The 22761-nt window shown below is 40.6% G+C and overlaps 1 protein-coding gene across 1 annotated transcript in view; it reads left to right on the top strand.

Moving 5' to 3' along the window:
- The window catches only part of SI (sucrase-isomaltase), a gene marked incomplete at both ends in the record, with an annotated part of 54305 nt that overhangs the window by 12512 nt on the left and 19032 nt on the right, over nucleotides 1–22761 (top strand). Inside the window, 19 exon segments of the mRNA XM_082319010.1 lie at nucleotides 563–687; nucleotides 1093–1181; nucleotides 3933–3982; nucleotides 5293–5463; nucleotides 6405–6464; nucleotides 6468–6487; nucleotides 12353–12419; nucleotides 14021–14029; nucleotides 14033–14053; nucleotides 14057–14230; nucleotides 15109–15228; nucleotides 15230–15252; nucleotides 17069–17180; nucleotides 17184–17241; nucleotides 19519–19646; nucleotides 19764–19871; nucleotides 20155–20217; nucleotides 20484–20618; nucleotides 22297–22381. Of these exon segments, the coding sequence (XP_082175136.1) occupies nucleotides 563–687; nucleotides 1093–1181; nucleotides 3933–3982; nucleotides 5293–5463; nucleotides 6405–6464; nucleotides 6468–6487; nucleotides 12353–12419; nucleotides 14021–14029; nucleotides 14033–14053; nucleotides 14057–14230; nucleotides 15109–15228; nucleotides 15230–15252; nucleotides 17069–17180; nucleotides 17184–17241; nucleotides 19519–19646; nucleotides 19764–19871; nucleotides 20155–20217; nucleotides 20484–20618; nucleotides 22297–22381 (1618 nt within the window).

Raw genomic sequence — 22761 nt, forward strand, 5'->3', positions numbered from 1 at the left:
TAAAGTAAAGCCCACAGGAAGGAAAATGGTGAGACAAGGGGTGAAGGGTGGTGGGGTAAGCGCGTGAATCAACGCCTCAAGAAAAGGACACAGAGGCGTGGAATACAGCACAGGAGGTGGGAAGGCAGATTGAGTGGAAACTTTAGCAAAGACCGTGTTTGAAATAAAATCGAATACTTCTAAACATAATACAGGAGAGCTTGCAATTATTGTTAACTAATCTTGTTTCTGCAAATAAGTTTCCCGCTGCTGTGATGATCCTTTTGATGGGTGAAAAAGGACATTGTTCACGTCCGATTCCCATATTCACGTCCGAGTCCCCCCAGGACTTGCTCTCTGCACCGACTGAGCCAAAAGCAAATAGCGAGAGGTGTCGATTTATGACATTAGATCATATGGACACGCAGTTGTTTTATGCTGTGTGCCCACTGGCTCATAGATATTTACGTGACTTAAGCTTTTTCTAAAAGGAAGCATTTAGATGAAACCCAGGACTTAAGAAAACCTTCACGGCTGCGAGTAATGCAACGTACCTGTTCTCTTTTACATCCCTGTCAACAAGGGGGCAAAAATCCCAGTGAGAAAACAATGGACCAGTATGAACCTGCCGGCAGACAAACTGGGACTTCATCTGAGAGGAGGCTATATTTACCCTACTCAACAACCAGCTAACACAACAGTTGCAAGGTACCCTTCAAAACCAGATGCTTTTATGTTTGTGGGTTTTTTCTTCTTTTTTTTTTTTTCCTCCAAGACTGGGCTGAGGACCTTCAAATCAGTAGCAGCCCGTTATATTTAGCACTTTCCCCTTGAAATATGGGAATAACCGTGAGCCATGCATCACTTCCACAACTGTTTACATTACAAGTTCAATGATTAATTACAGGTTTATTTGCATAGCATTTTGCAAAGTTGCCATGTATTTTAATCCATTTCCATGAAAATGAAAGACAACCAAGGAGTACTATCTAAGGCAATTCTCAGTGTCGCAACCCTGTTGAGTGCCACGTTCTTAACAGGAACGTGAAGGATGTATTAAGGCTGTTTAGGTATTTGTTATACACGTAAGACAGAGAGTCTCTCTTTCCACAGCCGCAAGAATCCGATGGGACTTATAATTGCCCTGGACGACAGCAATGCAGCTTCTGGGGACTTGTTCTGGGATGATGGAGAATCTACAGGTGAGCAGCTATCAAGAGTGAAATAAGTATGATTAACAAGGCATTAACACTTAAAAGTTTCAATCTTCCCGCTCATTTCATGGAGCAAGAGTACGACATTGTTTTAACACGCTGGTAATACTTGCTGCTATGTCAAGAGTTTTTCACCACTTTTAAGTGGAAAACTGTAACTATTCTTAATTATTTTTTTTCTTGTTCTGGTTTCACTATAGCCTTAAATATGTAAAGGTTTGGTACATTAGCATGCTGACTGTTAAACCACACTGTCAAGATTGATATACATTCTGGTATATATCCAAATTAGTTTCAACGGGTGCAAGAACGCACGTAATTAGTGTTCGACGCTGAGAATGAGTAGAAAATGAGAAACTAGCACTGTTGCTAACTCTGTGGAATTATTTAAATTGCTTGTGAAAACAGTAGAAATTTTGTTAACTCAGAAGTATGCTATTGGAGCCAACGGTTTTCGTGCCATCTGGTTTCCACAGCATAGTGGTGCATAAGCACGCGAGTAAGCGTGTACGGGCTGCATTTGTCACGTTGCCAACCTCGCCTTTAGTAAAGCTGCCGGAGAACTTGTTTCGCCCTGGGGTAGTCACTATGATTATGCCAAGGCCTGTCAACCTCATCTCTTGTGATGCACTGGCAGCGATACTACTTACCTCACCAGTTTTTTTCTGTCAAACAATTTACAACACACACACCTTTTTTGCTTAGGGTAAGATTAAGGTCACAACTTAATTCAAAACAAGTTTAAAAAAAAAAAAGACACAAACCTCTAACTTACAGCTAAACCTTCTTTGGAATACATGCATGTCTAAGGAAAGCAGAGTTCATTCTAGAGTAATGGACAGAACTTCATAAAAATTAGATATTTTCTTCATTTTAGTCTTGAGATGAAGGAAAATTTGAAAAATGAAGTATCTTGAACTGTGGGATTTTCTGTGGGATTTCTGATGATTTAGGCATCCTGTTTCCATTAAACTAAAACGATTTGGGGTACTTAGGCTGCCAAAGCATCCTAAAGGACTTTTCTCCTTTATTACATACTTTTTAGAAAAGTCAGCAAGCAGTTCAACGGGTTATCCTGAAATGATTTTTTGAAGAAGTTTTGCAAAATACTCAAGGCTTGTATTAAAACGACTTAAGGACTTGTATTTGACAGATTTTATTGTTTTATTTGCAATGAACCATAACATTCAGAGCTAAGGACTTTGGTTCATGGCGTATGCCAGTTAATACTGTCGCATTTCAAGTAGACCTGATCTTCTCTAATTCATGTCCTACTGTATCCATAGACTGCTGTCAATGGTAAAAGTGTTGGAGCTTTCTTTAGCTACAGTGGAATAAAATGTAGGTTAGAAAATGGGAAAATCTGCAACAGTAAGGATGTACAGATAAGAATGAAGTTGGAGTAATATTACCCTTGAGGTAAAAATAAATAATGTTACAATGTTATGTGCATGTTTAATTTATAATCCTGAAAATTAGGTCCGCATCCCACAGACCGTGATTCATGGAGGTATTTTATGCACAAGGTGACTAACTATGCATGCATGTTTTCAGAAGAGATCTTTAGATAGTCAGGAGATGACAGATTTTCTCATGTAAATTGACATCACCACTGTCCGTCCACAGGTGGTATCTGAATTGGTGCATTCTTACCTCTGTCTTCTGATACACCCAGCCACCTCCTCTAGGTACTGAAGTGGTCAAGTTTCTCTAGCTTATCCTCCAGTTGCTAAAAGCTACTTTTATCTTTAGTCATAATCTATTTGTTTCACTTGTGCAGGGCCCTCTGAGTAAACTTTCATGACAGCAAGCAACTCTTGGGGTTCAAAATTGCATCCCCCCCTTTCCTAATTGCATAGCTACCTTTTCCTCTACATTATGCATTCAACTTGTATAACTCCCTTTTTTATTTTAACTATACCTATCATATCTCCCATAAAAACTTTCAAGCCTCTACTTTTTTTTTTTTTTTTAAATTTTGTGGAAGTTAGGGATGCTTTTAAGAAATAGAGCTGTGATTTGGCTGATTATTGCTGCCATAAATATTGAAGGCCTTGGGTGGTTGCTGATATGACAGCTATATGTACTCCTTTGTCAAGGCCTAAAATAATGAAGCTATTATTGTACTCACTTCTGTTGAGAAACAAAACAATAAAACATCTTATGATGTTATATCCTGCCCAAAACTTACAGGTTGCAGTCTTTTCAGGGAAACTGTTTACAATTTGCTTGCAATGACAGTATTTTTCTTTTTGTACATGGAAAAAAAAATCCCCGATTAACTCAACTTTTGTATTTCATTTTCCCAGTGTTGTGTTATTTCCTCTCTTATAGTTCCATAGCATAGTTTATTAATATTATTGACATTTTTGCATGAGAAGTGCTTATTTAGGGTATTTTAAAGGACTAACTTTGAGCCATGCACCTACATTTAAGAGAAGATAAGAAGGAATAACAGTAAAATAAAAAATTAGTACATTTTAGAATAGCTAATTTCAATTAATTTTTGGAAAACTTTGGAAAATTAGATCTCCAGGGAGACTGGCCTAAGGAAAAAAGAAAAAGAGAAATTTCTGTTCCTCAAAGAAACATTAGTAAATATTTGAGTTGCTCAGTGCAGCCTCTGAACACAGTAATGATAATAATTAGCAATTTATGGGTCTCTAGCAGTGGCACAGACTTGTTTTTAATGCCGTTCCTTTCTGCACAGCAAGTGTAACTACTTTCTTTACCTTTTAGGTACAGTTGAGAATAAAGCCTACACTTACTATGAGTTTACAGTTTCCAACGTAAGTATTTTATTTTAAATGATCGTATTTTCATTTTCAGTGTTTATCAATAGTATCTTCAAAGGGCATTCTTTTCTCCCTCCTTACTCTCCTGTAATATTTACTGAGAAGTCAAAGAGGAGTCGTGTTCAAATTACTGTAATTTAACTGGGATGAAAATCTGCTATTTGTCTTTTCTTCTCCCAGTTAGTGTAAGTATCTAAAGAACTCCTGTTTCCTTTCACATAACAAACTGAGCAGCAATATTTCTTGAGCAAGAGAACTGTAAAGCATCAGTGGCAGTTAAAACAGAGTCAAAAAGGAGGTGAATGTAGTGTTTGGGATTCTTGAAATACTGGAAATTTGAAAAAAGTCTCTGTACAACTGTAAAAATATAGCTGAATGTTTCCAAAGAGTGAGAGGAAGACCTAGGCCTTGTCTGAACCTGCAGAATCTACTTCATGACTAAGTTTTAGGTTTTTTTTAAACTGAAACTGCCTTGGCAGGGCTGATTTATGGCAGAGTGAAGTCCAGACAGTGTTTCTATTTGATATTGATTCGAGCTATCATATGACAAGGATTCCAAGTAACATGATAACATATTTTTTGTATAATAGTAATATCTGCCAAAGGTATTCTTGCCCTTGCCGTGGTGAAAGAGCACGGCAACAACTGAGAGAGAATGCATAGAAACATGGGATTGAAAGCAAAGGAATAGAAGGTGGAAGCACATGTATTATTTAATTTTTTTAATCATATGTAATCATATAATCATTTGTAGAGAAGAAACCTCAGTTACTGTTGAAGTTTGAAACTCTTTTAGCCAAATCATCAGTTGACTGTAATGATGTTGAATTAAAAATTAACATAGACTTTCATGTGGAGAGTAATAAGAAAGTTATACATTGGCGTATGTGGCAGCCATGGTACAGTTCTGCTCTTTGGACTCCTAATCTAATAATAACTAACGCAATTGAATAGGAACTGGTATTCTTATATCAGGAAAAATTAATATGAACCTTCACTTGTTAAATCCCAGCGAGATCACAGTAGAGTAGAGGTTATCTGCTCTGCCACAGACATGTGTCAGCCTTTTCTTATTTCCAAAACAAGTGAATAAAGGAAGCTGAAACACAACTCTGAAGCATATTATATATATCTTAGAAAAACCTTATTGTGAGAACAACACACAGGGCAGTAATTAATATGTTAGGGAAAAGGTATTGGCTTACTTTATGCCACAGTATGAAGATCTAATTAGAAAAAATTGTTAAATCAAGAGGATTTTTGGTAGGTTTTTTTTATAAGAATGCGATCACTCTATTTTTCAGAACGTTCTACAAATGAATGCTGTAAACAGCAATTATGCTGATCCTAACAACTTGAAATTTGAAGAAATCAAGATATTGGGAGCGCTCCAGGAAATAACAGCAGTTACTGTATCTCCGAACAATGCCGTGGAAAATTCTTCACTTAATATCACCTATTATCCTCTAGAAAAGGTAAAACAATAATAAGAAAATGGAAAGTAAACATCTTTGAAATTGCATCACCTTTATTTTGTATATTGCTAAGGACAGTACTCAGTACTAACGTCATTTCAACAGAATATGTTGTGTATTTTATTATAGAATAAAAGTACAATCGCATTCAACTCAGCTGCATATGAAGTGCATCTAAGTTTTGCTCTCAGACCTTCAGCGTAACAGAAAGTTTAGTTATGCAGTTATTCATGTAGCAAAATTTAATTTCTAAGAGGAGGAATAGCTTTGTGATTTTGTTTGATACTGGAGGAGGATACAAAATATTTATGATTTAGATGAGTATTAGTGCATTGATTTTTTTAAAACAAAATCAAGCGCACTGTTTAAACCTCTTTTATCACTTTATACAGAGTTTTTCACAGAATGAATACAGGAAAGCAACAACACAGTGCATTTATGTGCAAAGCAAGTGAACATGCTGCTGCTAGTGGGAAACTCATGAAAGTGCTTTCCCACACTAGGGATAGTGTTGGCATTGCTTTGAACTTGCATTGTACACCCGTTTTACTTATTACAAGCACCTGAGTTACCTGCTATTTTATTTCAGTTACTGAATCAAAGTAAAAATATTTTAATTTTTTCTTACCTCTTGCATTCATATTTCAAAACGTGAAGGAGCTGCGCCCCTATCTTTATTCCTCTTTGCTTCCAAGGAAGCTGTGGGATTGACTCCATTTTTTTAGATTCTTAATTTTTGAGATTTTATCTGCAAGAATATCAGTTGCATGTTATTTGTTAATTGTAAAAGTGAGACTATATCAAATGTTATAGGACCGGGTTTTTTTGTGAGTTATCACATAGCAAAATGTATTGTTCCTGAGGACAGGCGTCTCTGCTGACTGAAGGAAAGATGGATGTGATGTATGATTTGATAACTGTTTATTGTTTCATATTTATAGGTTGCTCATATAACAGGACTTCAGCTTGGACTGGGAAAATCTTACACAGTAACATGGACTTAACAACTGACTGTCAATGAAAGGCGTCATGGTTTAAACCCAGCCAGCAAATAAGCACTACACAGCTGTTTGTTCATGCCCCACCCCGCAGTGGGATGGGGGACAGAATCGGAAAAGTAAAAGTGAGAAAACTCATGGATTGAGATAAGAACAGTTTGATAATTGAAATAAAGTAAAATAGTAGTAGTAGTAGTAGTAAAAATAATAATATACAAAGAAAGTGATGCATGATGCAATTGTTCACCGCCTGCCCGCTGATGCCCAGCTTGTCCCTGAGCAGCAGTCCCCCCTTCCCAGCCAGCTCCACCCAGTTTATTTACTGGGCATGACGCCATACGGTATGGCATAGCCCTTTGGCCAGCCTGGGTCAGCTGTCCTGGCTGTGCCCCCCCCAGCTGCTTGTGCACCGGGCAGGGCACGGGAAGCTGAAAAGTCCTTGACTGGTGTAGGCACTACTTAGCAACAAATAAAACATCAGGGTGTTATCAACATTATTCTCATCCTAAATCCAAAACACAGCACTGTACCAGCTACTGGGAAGAAAATTAACTCTATCCCAGCTGAAACCAGGACAGTATCCACCCCTTATGCTATACCATCTACGTCATGTGCAGGTCTTACACTTTCCAATACATTCCAATTAATCACCACCACTTTTCCAGTCTTTTGATACATACACACATAGACTAAGGGAATGATATCTACGGGCCATCCCTCTAAAATATTTGTTGAGTTAATTTAGTCCATGACTTTGGGCTCCATCTGTCATAACAGTCTTTCAGGGCAGGAGAGACGGTGTGCAGTGTTGGACTGTTACATGCTGAAGCCAGTTCTGGTTCCATCACTGCTGCATTTTGCTTGGTTCCATCAAAGTTCATTCTTCATTAATCTGGGTGATTCTTGGTTGTTGCCATACTGTTGATATGGCATATAGCCACCATAGAAGTGATGACGTACAGTATTATATAGCAATTAACAGTACACAATTCAGTTCATTGGCTATTTTCACACAAAATCAAATCCCCTTGAGGTACACAGGCTACAGGTACATCAGGATTCCCCATCCTTTCACATCACCCACCAAGTGCACCCAGGTCCTTGAGCAAAAGCAATTCACGAATAGGTTTGCCTTTGCCTGAGGCAGGAGTAACCTAGACTGTCTTCCCCAGCATATTTTTTATGTGCACTACAGGGACTTCGGCAGGGGTGAGGCTGCACCTTGAGTACTGTGTTCAGTTTTGAGCCCCTCACTACAAGAAGAACATCGAGGTGCTGGAGCGTGTCCAAAGAAGGGCAACGAAGTTGGTGAAGGGTCTAGAGCACAAGTATTACGAGGAGCGGCTGAGGGAGCTGGGGTTGTTTAGTCTGGAGAAGGGGAGGCTGAGGGGAGACCTTATTGCTCTCTACAACTACCTGAAAGGAGGTTGTAGCCAGGTGGGGGTCGGTCTCTTCTCCCAAGTAACAAGTGATAGGATGAGAGGAAACGGCCTCAAGCTGCGCCAGGGGAAGTTTAGGTTGGATATTAAGAAAAATTTCTTCACCGAAAGGGTGGTCAGGCACTGGCACAGGCTGCCCAGGGAAGTGGTTGAGTCCCCATCCCTGGAGGTATTTAAAAGACGGGTAGACATGGTGCTCGAGGACATGGTTTAGTGGTGGACTTGGCAGTGATAGGTTAATGGTTGGACCCGCTGATCTTAAGGGTCTTTTCCAACCTTAATGATTCTATGATTCTATGACTTTATCCCCCTCCACAGTACATAAAAATCTTGATTGGGCAGGGCCAACTCGATTGGCAGATCTGCTAGTGTTGACTAACCAGGTGGCCTTTGCTAAATGTGTATCCCAGTGTTTGAATGTCCCACCACCCATTGCTCTCAGTGTAGTCTTTAACAGTCCATTGTATTGTTCGATTTTCCTGAAGGTTCATGAATGGTAGAGGATGTGATATACCCACTCAATGCCATGCTTTTTAGCCCAGGTGTCTATCAGGTTGTTTTGGAAATGAGTCCTGTTGTCTGACTCAATTCTTTCTGGGGTGCCATGTCACCATAGGACTTGCTTTTCAAAGCCCAGGATAGCATTCCGAGCAGTGGCATGGGGCATGGGATATGTTTCCAGCCATCCGGTGGTTGCTTCCACTATTGTAAGCACATGGCAGTTGCCTTGGTGGTTTGTGGGAGTGTGATATAATCAATCTGGCACGCCTCCCCATATTTATATTTCAGCCATCATCCTCTATACTAAAGAGGCTTTAACAGCTTGGCTTGCTTGATTGCAGCGCATGTTTCACACTCATGGATAACCTGTTCAATAATGTCCATGGTCAAGACCACCCCTCAGTCATGAGCCCATCTATATGTTGCGTCTCTTCCTTGATGGCCTGAGGTGTCATGGGCCCACCGAGCTAGGAATAATTCACCCTTATGTTGCCAGTCCAGATCCACCTGAGCCACTTCAATCTTAGCAGCCTGATCCACCTGCTGGTTGGTTTGATATTCTTCAGTGGCCTGACTCTTGGGTACGTGAGCATCTACGTGATGTACTTTTACAACCAGGTTCTCTACCTGGGCAGCAACATCTTGCCACGATGCGGCAGCCCAGATGGGTTTGCCTCTGCGCTGGCAGTTACTCTGCTTCCGTTGCTGTAACCACCCCGACAGGGCATTTGCCACCATCCATGAGTCAGTATAGAGGTAAAGTACTGGCCACTTTTCTTATTCAGCAATATCTAAAGCCAGCTGGATGGCTTTCACCTTTGCAAACTGACTCAATTCACCTTCCCCTTCAGCATTTTCTGCGACTTGTTGTATAGGACTCCATACAGCAGCCTTCCACCTCCGATGCTTTCCCACAAGATGGCAGGACCCATCAGTGTCAATATTGTTTCTCATTTTCTGGTAGTTTATTATACAGTTTATTATACTATTCAGCATGTGTCACCACCTCTTCCTCTGGCGTTATTCTGAAATCTTTGCCTTCTGGCCAGACCGTGATCACTTCCACGATTCCTGGGCGACTGGGGTTTCCTGTTCGAGCCTGTTGTGTGATCGGTGACCCACTTACTCCATGTAGTATCAGTTGCATGATGTGTAGAGGGGATCCTCCCTTTGAACATCCAGCCCAGCACCAGCCGTCGGGGTGCCAGGAGGAGCTGTGCTTCAGTACCAACCACTTCCAAAGCAGCTCGAATCCCTTCATATGCTGCCAATATCTCTTTTTCAGTTGGAATATGGCAGGCCTTGGACCCTCTGTATCCCTGACTCCAAAACCCTAGGGACCGACCTCGAGTGTCCCCCGATGCCTTCTGCCAGAGGCTCCAGGTAGGGCCGTTCTCCCTGGCTGTGGTGTAGAGCACATTTTTTACATCTTGCCCTGTCCAGACTGGCCCAAGGGCTGCTGCATGAACTATCTCCTGTTTAATTTGTTCAAAGGCTTGTCCTTGCTCAGGGCCCCATTTGAAATTGTTGTTCTTCCAGGTCACTTCATAGAGAGGGCTTGTGACCAGACTGTAATTTGGAATATGCGTTCTCCAAAAACCCACAATGTCCAAAAAAAGCTTGCATTTCCTTTTTGCTAGTTGGTGGAGACATAGCTGTTATTTTGTTGATCATATCCATTGGGATCTGATGACATCCATCTTGCCATTTTATTCCTATAAACTGGATCTCCTGTACAGGTCCCTTGACCTTACTTTGTTTTATGGCAAAACCAGCCTCCAGAAGGATTTGAACTATTTTCTTCCCTTTTGCAAAAACTTCTTCTGCTGTATTGCCCCACACAATGATGTCGTCAATATATTACAGGTGTTCCGTCCATGGCAAAATGGTAGGGGCTGTGTTTCCACCCCTGGGGCAGTCGATTCCAGGTGTACTCAATGCCCCTCCAAGTGAAAGCAAACTGTGGCCTGCACTCTGCTGCCAAAGGGATTGAGAAAAACGCATTAGCGATGTCAGTTGTGGCATACCGCTTGGCTGCCTTTGACTCCAATTCGTGTTGAAGTTCTAGCAAGTCTGGCACAGTAGCACTCAGCGGCGGCATGACTTCGTTCAGGCCCCGATGATAGTCTGCTGTTAGTCTCCACTCTCCATTAGACTTTTGCACTGGCTGTATGGGACTGCTAAAGGGTGAGCGAGTCTGATCACGCCTTGGGTCTCCAATACAGTCAGCTGTTGGGATCCCCTTGTCACTCCAGAAATACAGATGGGTTCTGCCCCTTTATAGCCTGATGGCATTAGGGTACACTGTGCACCAGTGTCCACTAGAGCCTTATACTCCTGTGGGTCTGATGTGCCAGGCCACTGAATCCACACAGTCCAGTAAACCCAGTTGTCCCTTTGCTCCATCTGGCTGGAGGCAGGGTCCCCCTAGTCCTGGCCACAGTATTCATTACTCACTTCTTGTAAATGCTTATCAAAAGTCCCTTTATTAAGATCAGAAGCAAAATCAGCCCTACTACTCTGTCTGGGAAACCGCCCACTGGAAACTGGAGTTGCCATAGTGTCTGTTGTGGGGGTTGGAGTAGCTGCAGTGTGTGTCACCAGGGGTTGGAGTAGCCACAGTGCCTGTCGTTTTGTTGTCAGATCCAGAGACCTTCTCTTCCCCTTGAGGGTTCTGAATAGTGTTGAACAGGGCTTGGTAGGCATGGGCCAGGCCCCAGCATGTTGCCATGATTTGTGTCTCCCTGGAGTTGCCAGGGTGACAACATACTCCTTCCAAATACTTTACTAGTTTTTCAGGATTCTGCACTTGTTCAGGGGTGAAGTTCCAAAACACTGGAGGTGTCCTAGGTACTTGCCCATGCTATCCCATGTACCCTGCCACTCATAACTATCCAGACGTGGGGCAGATCTCTGGATGATATTCTTAAACTGCTTATTAACCTTAGACAAAACCGAAACAATATTCCCAAGAAATACCAATAGATATATCTTAACTACCCAAGGATGTTCAAGATATACTGAAAAGTTGTTGTAACAAAGAAGGAAACATCACAGAAGAAGGTAGTGAAGGTGCCACTCTGTATTTCCTCCATAAAATATCTTTCAGAGGAAGAGGTATAATTGTTAATTGTCTCCATGAAGTGGTACCTGAAGTACAGTAATGGCTTCAGTACAAAACCCAAATACCACATAAAGCTCAAGGCCAGTGTTTTAATAACAAATCTCCCAGGCAAAACATCACTAATCACTGCAGAGCACAGCAAACTGCAAAAACCAACACCAATCTTTAATATGTACAGCAAAAACAAGAGCATGGTGCAGATCAGATAAACTAAAATCGAGAACAGATGAATCAATATTGTGACCAGTAATTATTAACAGATATAAATTCCTTAATACACTCTAGTTAATCTGTTATTATCTCAAACCCTTCACGCCCCATGTTGGGCATCAAAAAGGACTGCTGTGATTTAATCCCAGCCAGCAACTAAGCACCACGCAGCTGCTCGCTCACTCTCCCCCCCACAGTGGGATGGGGGAGAGAATTGGAAGAGTAAAAGTGAGAAAAATCATACGTTGAGATAAGAACAGTTTAATAATTAAAATAAAATAAAGCAATATAATAGTGGTAGTAATACTACTATTACTAATAGTAGTAGTAGTAATAATAATAATAATAATATAATATAATATAATATAATATAATATAATGCAATAGCCCTTTGGCCAGCCTGGGTCAGCTGTCCTGGCTGTGCCCCTCCCCAGCTTCTTGTGCACCGGGCAGGGCACGGGAAGCTGAAAAGTCCTTGACTGGTGTAAGCACTACTTAGCAACAACTAAAACATCAGTGTGTTATCAACATTATTCTCATCCTAAATCCAAAATGCAGCACTATGCCAGCTACTAGGAAGAAAATTAACTCTATCCCAGCTGAAACCAGGACAAAAGTTTTAATTGTTATCCCAGTCCCAATCCAACAAAAGAAAAATATGAACAACTTGGCTATGTCTGGGAAGTAAGCAAAAATGATTTCTCTAAACTAATGAGACAGAAAGGTTTCCAGAACCATAGCTTTCTCTTTATAGTTGTTACAGTGGAAAACGTAGTCTGGCAGATTTGTCAGATTTCAATAAAATGGGGGCACAGACATCAGCTGGCCTGTACTAGCGGATTTTATTTACCTCACTAAAACTAAGGTACCTGGCAACCGTGTAAGCTCTTCCAAAGTATATCAGAAGTTCAGGAAAAACACGGTATTTTCTGAAAGATGGAAAGAAATAATATTAGAGTTATGAAAAAATAGAACAGACTTGAGATCAGCATCTTCAGCTGCTGCCTTCTGCTTCACTGGCACCGTGGCCTGCAAGGCTTATGCCCTTTGTCTCACCTTCATAGTCACTGAAGCACATTTGAAGTCAAACCAGTTCCTCTGGATCTCAGTTTGAGAAGAAATCCTTGAATCCCCTGGAAGTTTTGATTCATATGTGAACTTAATTGTTTATATCCATGTCGAGGAGGTATTTTTCAAATCATAATCCCTGACATGCAGTTCTTTATCTCATAGTTTTATTTATTAATATGGCTATAAACACATGGGAGCAGCGTGCCCTGGCAGGGTTGAACTTCAGAGGGTCCCTCCAACTAAATTTTACAGCTTGGACACATCTCCTAGGCATGAAGGCCAAAATTCTCTGTTAGCTACTCTTGAACCAGCAACAGCTGACGTGTCTGATGGACTGTCCTGATTTTGTTGCCCTATTAGGCATATTTTTTGCAAGTTTGGAGATTTGGAAACGGCTTTTCATGTGAAATCGAACTCTGGTCCTCTGCTATGGACCAGGTGTGTTTTGAACACTTGCTCAGGTTGAAAGGCGCTTTGAATTGGGTGGCGACAGATGAATAAATATTCATTAGCAATTAAGATGTGCGGAGCCGGCATAGTTTCATTTGAACAGCTAGGCAGGATTGATGGTAAGTATCCAGAGGTGGAAGGCTAATGCATTAACCTACATCAGCTCGTCTAACCTCAGAATACCTAGCTTGAGTGTTTATGTTCAACTGTAACAGGAAACTGAAAGTAATTTTGATCTTGCTGTCAGAGATCTTAGATAAATAGGATGTAATTCTCAGTGGATAATTTAAGGATAATTCTTGTGAATAAAGCCAAAGGAAAGGTCTCATCTGATGTTGCCTGAATATCAAATGAGTTCTGTGCACATCCCCTTGTGTGAGCCAGAGACCAGAGAGCAATGGGATTAAAAGGGAGGAAGCTTTAGGAATTTCAACAGGCCAAGACTAAGCTGTGTTGTGGGATTGAGCTGAAGATCACAGATACAGGGAAATTAAATTCACCTTCATGGTGTGAGGATTCAGTTTCCTGACTGAACTATTTGTACAGCGTTCACTGGATTTTTTTATTATATCTGATTTAGTGTAGAGATCAATGGGTTCTGAATTATTTCTTTATTGTTTACTAGTTGCATTAAGTTTTTCCCAAAATTCTACATTTGACAGCTATCAGCTAAACATGGGGGTTTCAGATTCCATGCTAATAACTAACAAAAAATACAGCAGGCCGGTGTAGCTCACTAACCTATAACTTATTTCCGTTTGCAGCAGGTAACATGAAACTCGGATATTCCACCCTGCTAATACAGCTCTGACAATGTTTACTCTGTAGACAAAGTAGAATGTACCTCATCAGGTTTGGCAGCCAACCTCACCTTAAACAGTGCCAAGACCAGAGCTAAGGAGAATTTCACTACACCAATTAATACGCTATGCTTGGAGGTGAAATATCATCTCAACCACATGCTGCAGTTTAAGGTAATGTCATTCCAGAATTTCTATGAGTATGTAATGTCCCATTGTTAAAAATAGTCTTATTTATGGAAATTATAAGTGCTTTTTATAGTCAATTTTATATTACACAGACAGCAGCACCCTTGCCTAAACATGTTTCTCCTTCTAACTGAGTAGTTGTTATTGTTCTTAGCTCACATCTTTTTCTGTCCTGTAATTCTGTACTCGGTTTTACAGCAAAAATATATGAATCAAAGGTGTAATGTCAATGTACATGTGTAATGTCAATGTACGTATATAATGTCAATCAGAAACTCTGGAACTAAAGACATTTTATTAGTGTACAGGTAAATTTATCTATAAGTGTTATCATGACTGTACAGTTAATTTTTACATTAATCATTCTACTTCTAAAATTTTTAATACATTATTGTTTAGACTATAATTTATTACTCTTTGTTTAATAATACTGAAATAAGTCTGTTGCCTTAAAATGGTCAAGCATCAAAAACTAACTTCTGTCAGCTCTCAGAATACAGAAAACTTTAAATGAATCTCTTAAAGTTGGCTAAAAGATTAATCAGAACGGTATTTACCATACTTTTATATATATATATATATATACACACCTATATTTTAAATATAGGTACACACTTTAAATTCATATATAAAAATGCTTAGACAAGTCATTCCCAATCCAAAATAATTCCTTAAGTTTCTTTTTTCCCAAACCAAAGATTGTGAAAGAATTGGTTAAAGAATACATCTTGAAAGAAAATACTCATCTCAGCAAGTGTTTTCAACAATTTTCTGTATTCATTTTAACCAATTCAGATTTCTATCACTATAGGTAAGTTTTCAAACAACTCATTCATTGAAATTAATTGGGTTTTACTTCATAGATTTATGACTATCAAAACGCACGATACGAGGTTCTGGTACCACTAAATCTCCTGAGCTCCCCAATGAGCATGGACAAGGAAAGACTCTGTGAAGTAACAGCTCAGAAAAAAACATTTCGTGTACAAAAGCACAGGAACAGTCATGTAAGCCATAATAATTTTACTTTATTTCACTTGATTTTGTTAGCTCTTTTCAAGCCAAATCATTGTTTTGTGTACTACTTTTTAAACACCTCAAGACTTTGTATCCTTCCCACGAAATGGCTCTGCCCAATGCCAGATGCTGCTCCAGCGGAGATGGCTTCACCATTGCACTGTATGAGAGCACTGACCAGGGGGAGGGCGGAGAAGGTGCCCTGAGCAATATCCTATTTTTTCTCATAATTATCTAAGGTTTTTCACTTGTCACTTCATAGTCTGACACTTGCTAAAAGTCCTCTACACCATGTTGAAGTGTGGAACATAGACAACGCCAAAGGCTTTTGCTTGTGTAGTTCCCAAGTCTCTGGGATGCACAAAGATTTTCTACACTTCCTGAAATTTTCCTTAGGCAACCACAGCACTGATCATTAAGAACTGATCATTTGGTTCAGTTTTGGGGAATGGTTAGGAAAAAAAAATAGAATAAATTAGTGTCTCAACTAACTTGCAGATGGATTTTGGTAACATGACAGCTAATAAGTCTGACAGGAGCTTCATTTTTTTTCCTTGATTAAGCTTAAGTCAGAGCTAGAAAACAGAGAACAATGACATTAGCGGTTGCAAGTGCTATGTTTTTTATTCAAAAAAGCATTCTTATGCCATTTTTTAAAGTGATCAAAACTTAATTGCAAGCTGAGTTCCTTTTTGCCAACCAGAGTAATTATTCAAACTGCAATTCAGCCTCCTGGAATGACATAATTCTTTGGCAGAGCACGATCAGGTTGCAGTTTGGTTTCTGATGTTAAAGATGCTGATTTACAACAAATGAGACCTATGAATACAGTTTCAGTGTAATCTGCACAAAAAGTCCAGTGAACTGTATAAAGCACCTTATTTACTATATTCCATGTGGCACCAAGGATCAATCTGGGAGGAAAATATGATCATACTCTCCTGAAACACATTTTCTCACTAAATTGCCAAAATATGATGCAACTTGCTGTGCATGATGCCTGTGCATAATATAGCTCTCTGAGACACACAGAGGACTTTGTGTTTCTAAACTGTGTATCAAATTCTTAGACATGCCCATTTCATGTGCTTTAAGTTTTCTCGATAAGCATAACAGTTTTATTCCATCTTTACTGAAGAGTGATTTTAAGAGAAAAAGAGTAGCCTAAAAAAAGTGTCTGCTAGCTGTTGTGGTTTAATCCCAACCAGCAACTAAGCACCACGCAGCCGCTCGCTCACTCCCCGCCGGTGGGACGGGGTAGAGAATTGGAAGGGTAAAAGTGAAAAAACTTGCAGCTTGAGATAAGAACAGTTTAATAATGGAAATAACATATAATAATAATAGTGAAAAGGAAAAAAGCAACAACAAGAAAAAGAAAAACCCAGGAAAAAAGAAAAGTGATGCAACCACTCACAACCCGCTGAGCAACACCAAGCCAGTCCCTGAGCAGCAGTCACTGTCCTCCAGCCAGCTCCCCCCAGTTTCTATACTGGGCATGACGCCATACGGTATGGCATAGCCCTTGGGCCAGCCTGGGTCAGCTGTCCTGGCTGTGCCCCCTCCCAGCTTCTTCTGCACCTGGCAGAGCACGGGAAGCTGAAAAGTCCTTGAGTGGTGTAAGCACTGCTCAGCAACAACTAAAACACCGGTGCGTTATCAACACTATTCTCACCCTAAATCCAAAACACAGCACTATGCCAGCTACTAGGGAGAAAATTAACTCTATCCCAGCTGAAACCAGGACATAGCTAAACACAGCACTGAAGACATTATATTCCTGTTTTTATTTTCCTCTTTCCATTTCAGGTGGGATTCACAGCTGCCCACCTTCACATTCAGCAACATGCTCAGTCAGATTTCTACCCACTTAGCATCCCAGTATATATATGGATTTGGAGAAACTGAGCACACCATGTTTTGATGTAACATGAGCTGGCACACTTGGGGAATGTTCACAAGGGATCAGCCGCCTATTGTAAGTAGAAGCAAATGTAGCTTTTGGACCAATGAGCCTAAAGTGCAGAGGTGTTTGTCAGGACTTTAAAGTCCAGTGGATGTCCACTAGTACTGGACACACTTATTGACTTTGATCGTATTTGTCCTGGCTTATAATTGGATGGTGTCTCAATGGCAATGGTCTTCTCTAAATCTATTCTTTGTTTGTGACCAGCGAGACCAATATGTGGAGCTTAGACGCCGAGCCAGATGTTGGAAGACAACAAATGACTTAAAAATAACAGCACTTTCCTCCTTTTTTTTATTCTTCTCAGCTAATTATTCTAAAAGCTAGACATCAGTCAGGAAAACTCCCACTACTGGGAGTTGGGATTAAAATAGTACTTACAGAGGTAAATCAGAAATCTTATTTCTATGTGTATACTTGTGTTATTTCCTACAAGATAGCACAACATTTGCAATTTGCAGGGAATGGCCAATTAAATAGTGGTGGTTAATTATAGCTGTAATTTCCAGTTCAGGTTTCAATATATTTTTGAGTAAATGAAAGATAATAGAAAGTCACTAGCATCTCCTGATCATATAAACACCTGCTACTGTTTGAAAAGAAGGGAAAGTTTTGTCCTGAGGAAGCACTTTCTCATCAGCAAGTTTTAAAGGCAGTAATACCTTTGCTTTCCTTCCTGCCTGGTCAGGCTGAACAGGACTGACTTGGTTGATGGAGATGGGAAGCAGAATGAAGCACCAGTGATAGAAGAGGTAACAGTTAGCGACCTGCTCCTCTACCTGGATGCCCACAAGTCCATGGGGCCATGTGGGATCCACCCGAGCATACTGAGGGAGCTGGCGGAGGAGGTCACCAATCCACTTTCCATCATTTACCAGCAGTCCTGGTTAACTGGGGAGGTCCCAGCTGACTGGAAGTTAGCTAATGTGACACCCATCTACAAGAAGGGTCGGAAGGAGGATCTGGGGAACTACAGGCCTGTCAGCCTGACCTCGTTGCTGGGGACAGTCATGGGGCAGATCATCTTGAGTGTGATCACGCAGCACATGCGGGACAACCAGGGGATCAGGCCCAGCCAGCATGGGTTCATGAAGGGAAGATCCTGCTTGACCAACCTGATCTCCTTCTATGAGAGGATAACCCACTTAGTGGATGAGGGGAAGGCTGTGGATGTTGTCTACGCAGACTTTAGTAAGGCCTTTGACACTGTCTCCCACAGCATTCTCCTGGAGAAACTGACTGCTCATGGCTTGGATAAGTGCACTCTCCATTGGGTAAAAAACTGGCTGGATGGTCGAGCCCAGAGAGTGGTGATGAATGGAGTCAAATGGTGAGGCTACACCTTGAATCCTGTGTTCAGTGTTGGGCCCCTCACTACAAGAAGGACATCGAGGTGCTGGAGTGTGTCCAAAGAAGAGCAACAAAGCTGGTAAAAGGTCTAGAGCACAAGTCTTATGAGTCGCGGCTGAGGGAGCTGGAGTTGTTTAGTCTGGAGAAGAGGAGGCTGAGGGGAGACCTTATTGCTCTCTACAACTGCCTGAAAGGAGGCTGTAGTGAGGTGGGGGTCGATCTCTTCTCCCAAGTAACAAGCGATAGGACGAGAGGAAACGGCCTCAAGCTGTGCCAGGGGAGGTTTAGATTAGATATTAGGAAAAATTTCTTCACAGAGAGAGTGGTTAGGTAGTGGAACAGACTGCCCAGGGAAGTGGTGCAATCACAGTCCCTGGAAGTATTCAAAAAATGTGTGGATGTGGTGCTTAGGGACATGGTTTAGAGGTGGACCTGGCAATTAGGTTAACAGGTCGGGCTCGATGATCTCAGAGGTCCTTTCCAACCTTAATGATTCTATGATTCTATGATTGTTGGGAAAGTTGGAATAGCACGTAGATCTAACAAAATTATACTGTAAATTGAATGTGACTCAATTTTAAATGTAATTAACGTCACTATTTCAATACAGAACAACAGTTTCCAATGTTTCTTTCTAGCTATGGTAACATATGTGGAGTTTCTGTGTACGTACACATATGTGCAGATCCAGGACAATTTTCCCTATCGTGTATTAATTTCTACCCTCAGACTAGATGCAGTAGTGGAAGGTTTATTTTGTATTGGACTTGCTGATAGGTTGTGTAATATTCATTTAATAGCTTTAGATTAAAGTTACAGCTGCTTCCAATTTTACAGTTCGAAAGTTCAGTAGTTTACTTATTTTGGAAGATTTTCAATAAGTATATATTTGGCAAAAAAAGAAAAAAATAATTTACATTAATTGGGTTTTGTGAACTGCAAGATGTCCAATATGTATATATTGACCATATGGAAAGGCAACTGTACTTCACCATTAGCACACTCTTTGCTGGGTTACCAGCTCTGATTAACAGAATAAAAGAAGAAGGAATGAGATTTATCATTATCCTGGTCAGTTTTGAATACTGCTTTTAAATTTCAATATACCATTGCAGAATGCAAAATATATTCAACAGCATTTCTAAACTTGTTTTTTGAGCATAAGCATAAAAGTGTTTTTAACTGTAGAATCCAACATTCTCTAGAAATGAAACCAATTCTCCTGCCTTCTCAAGAGGTGTGCAGGATGATGTCCTCATAAAATGGCCCAATATCAATGACATTATATATTCCAAAGTACTGTTCTTAAGAAGCTGATGACAGTAGAGGCATGCTGTATTCAAGTAAGCAACATGTCAGCCTAGACTTCAGTGCTAGCCACAGGGGGAAACTCTGCTAATGGTATATTCATGCCTGGCTGTAAATGACACATTGAATAAATACTACAAACTGACTTGTCTTCAGTTTGTGTTGTCATTCACGTAGGTATCAGGGAAGAACAGTTATATCTGTCTGTTGCTGATGCTCAGTTTGTATTCAGTGTGGTTTGATTATTTTAAAATGTCCTTTGTTCTGTTAAGTCCGGCCATTTCTGCCCAATGTACAAGTCAATGAGCCACTGCCTGAGCAAACCCAAATACACGTAAATGTTGATATGGTTTGGTTATGGACTCAAATATAGCCAGAGCAGCACATTAATTAAGGAAAATAGCAGCAAACTAGTTGATAAATCTCGTGGGAGAAATAAGGTGCAAAAACTGGCTAGCCTTCCTGACAGAGCCAAAAAAGTTAGTGAGCAAGTAATTTTTCTTTTCAATTTTTTAGATTTTTAAACAAATACCAACATTTTAACAGTGGGATGCTTTCAATCCTGTATCTATCTGTTTTGTTTTCCTGCTATTTTTACAGATCAACAGAGCACATGCTGCTTTGCCAGACTTCTTCTGCAATTCCATGGTGGGGCGGTGGAAGAGAGAAATCCTGGAGTTCTACAACAATTCCACCAACTGCTTGAGAGGCATCAAGTCTGATGGCCTGTGGATTGTAAGTGTCGAAATGCATTTGATTTCTGGAAATTTTTTCTCTGCCAGACACTAGCAGAGAGGGCCGCATTTCACAGCATAAATTCTGCTGTTGAAGCTCAGAGGGCTAATCTGGCATTAAATTGTCATTAAGTAAAATAAAAAAGTAGGCTGGAGGGAAAGCAAGTAGAGCACTAGGCAGAACCTGAGCCCCCAGCTGTGGTGGTGCATTCCCCCCTTTTCTTCTTGTGCACCTGGCAGAGCATGGGAAGCGAAGCTGCTTTACCGTCTCAGTAACTCCCATCAAAACTTGGCCTTTGTGTAACGAGTTTGGCAGTTAAGCATCCCTTGACCGTATCAGAAACTCTTACATAGCTGAGGTGGGGGCAGCACTGTCTGTACTAGGGAGGCAGCCCTGACAGCCTTGGAACTATATTTTTCGTCTGTACTGGTCGCCGTCTGGCAGCCTTGGGGCCTATCTTATCTCGGCTGTAACTCAGGAGGACCTGGAGCAGCATCACTGGAATTTTTGAGAACTTCAGTAATCTTCAAAACAGGCTGTGAAAGTAGAAGGGAAATTTACTGATGCCTAGAGTCCATCATCTCATGACCCTATAAACAGCGGTACCAAGTTGAGATCCTTTGAGCTCTCCCAGACTGCAGCGGGCTGCACCAGAATCTTCCTCTGTGTGGGACGCCTCTCGGAGCTGCGAACTCAAGCTGATCTCTGGTGCTTCTTATTCCTCGAGATTTGACCCTCACCTGATCTTTGGCGATCCTTGCTCCTTGAGGTTCAACCTTCGCCCATTGATATAGTCATTTAAAGTGAGTATTTCGCTAAACCCAGGGGAATTTTTATTGGTACCTTTAACTGCATATAATGAGTACTCAGGCCTATTGTGTGTGTCTAATATAACTATTGTAGCAAACCTCATTTAATCACTTTGTAGATACTAGATTAATTAATGATTAGTTATTGCTAAATTTTTGTGATTCCCTCCTTGCTGCAAACAAACCTTAAACTGCTGCTAAACATATAATCCTTAGACATAAACCATTGACCAAGTCTGAGACTAGGATTGGATCCAGCCGCACCTAGGCTCCTCTCTGAGAAGGAGTTTAGAAAGCAAGGGGGTCCATTCTGAACCTCGTGACTCAATGGGAGGGCTCCCCTTTTCCTCCATGTATTTTCTTCAGGCTCAATTTCCTCTTTCTTTCTCTTTATATATCTATATACATTCCATTCATTTAATAAGCAGTAGAGTGAACCTTGCCATCAAACTCTGTTAAATCACACTTTTATAGATTCCTATTAAAATCACTATTTGCAAATATCTTTGACGGTAATTTTTTTAAGCAGCTTAACCACTCATCCTTGACACCAGCCAAAGACACCACTTTGGCTCTAGGTTGTACACTTGCACTGCCTTGGCATACTGTGACTTTCTTCCTCCACTGTGACACTGTTTGCACCGGAGAAAGAGCCCAGCCTCACTCTTCTTCCCTTGAAACTCTTTGTGGCTCCCTGTCCCTGCACCATGCCACATCTGACTATCTCAAGAAAACATGGAAGAGCAGACTGAGAATGCAGCTGCAAGGGCTCCTGAGGACTTCTACAATCCTGCTTGTTTGTAATTTAGAATGCAGTGTGTTTTGTAGGTTTGAAGCAAATACAATCAGGTTTTGCTCTATGTTTTTAGGACATGAATGAACCAGTAACTTTTCCGAATGGCGCCACTGATGGTTGTAGAAATGACCTGCTAAACGTACCACCATACATACCTCGTAAGTCTGATCGCTCCTTAAAACAGTTTTAGGTCATTCTGGTTACTATGTAATTTCTTATATGGTATATGTGGTGTAAATGCCTAAAGTTAGGTATCTAAAACCACAACTCCTAACTGAAAGTGGACCTTTTTTTTCTGAGACGGTGGGCACACTGCAACCCCATCTGTTTCAGTGGGAGCGGTAACTGCAGGACACTTGTTAAAAATAAAGTTATTTTCAGCTACTTGCCTGCATATGGATTTTGATACCTATTTTATATCTAGGTGCTTTGCTTTAGGCATGGTAGAGAATATAGTTCTCCGTTTTGCAGTTTTCTCAGATGAATAACGCAATTAATTAAAAATTTAGAAAATATCCTTGTCTCCTCTCATTACGAT

Source organism: Platalea leucorodia (assembly GCF_965183815.1).
Source record: "Platalea leucorodia genome assembly, chromosome: 8".
NCBI lineage: Eukaryota > Metazoa > Chordata > Aves > Pelecaniformes > Threskiornithidae > Platalea > Platalea leucorodia.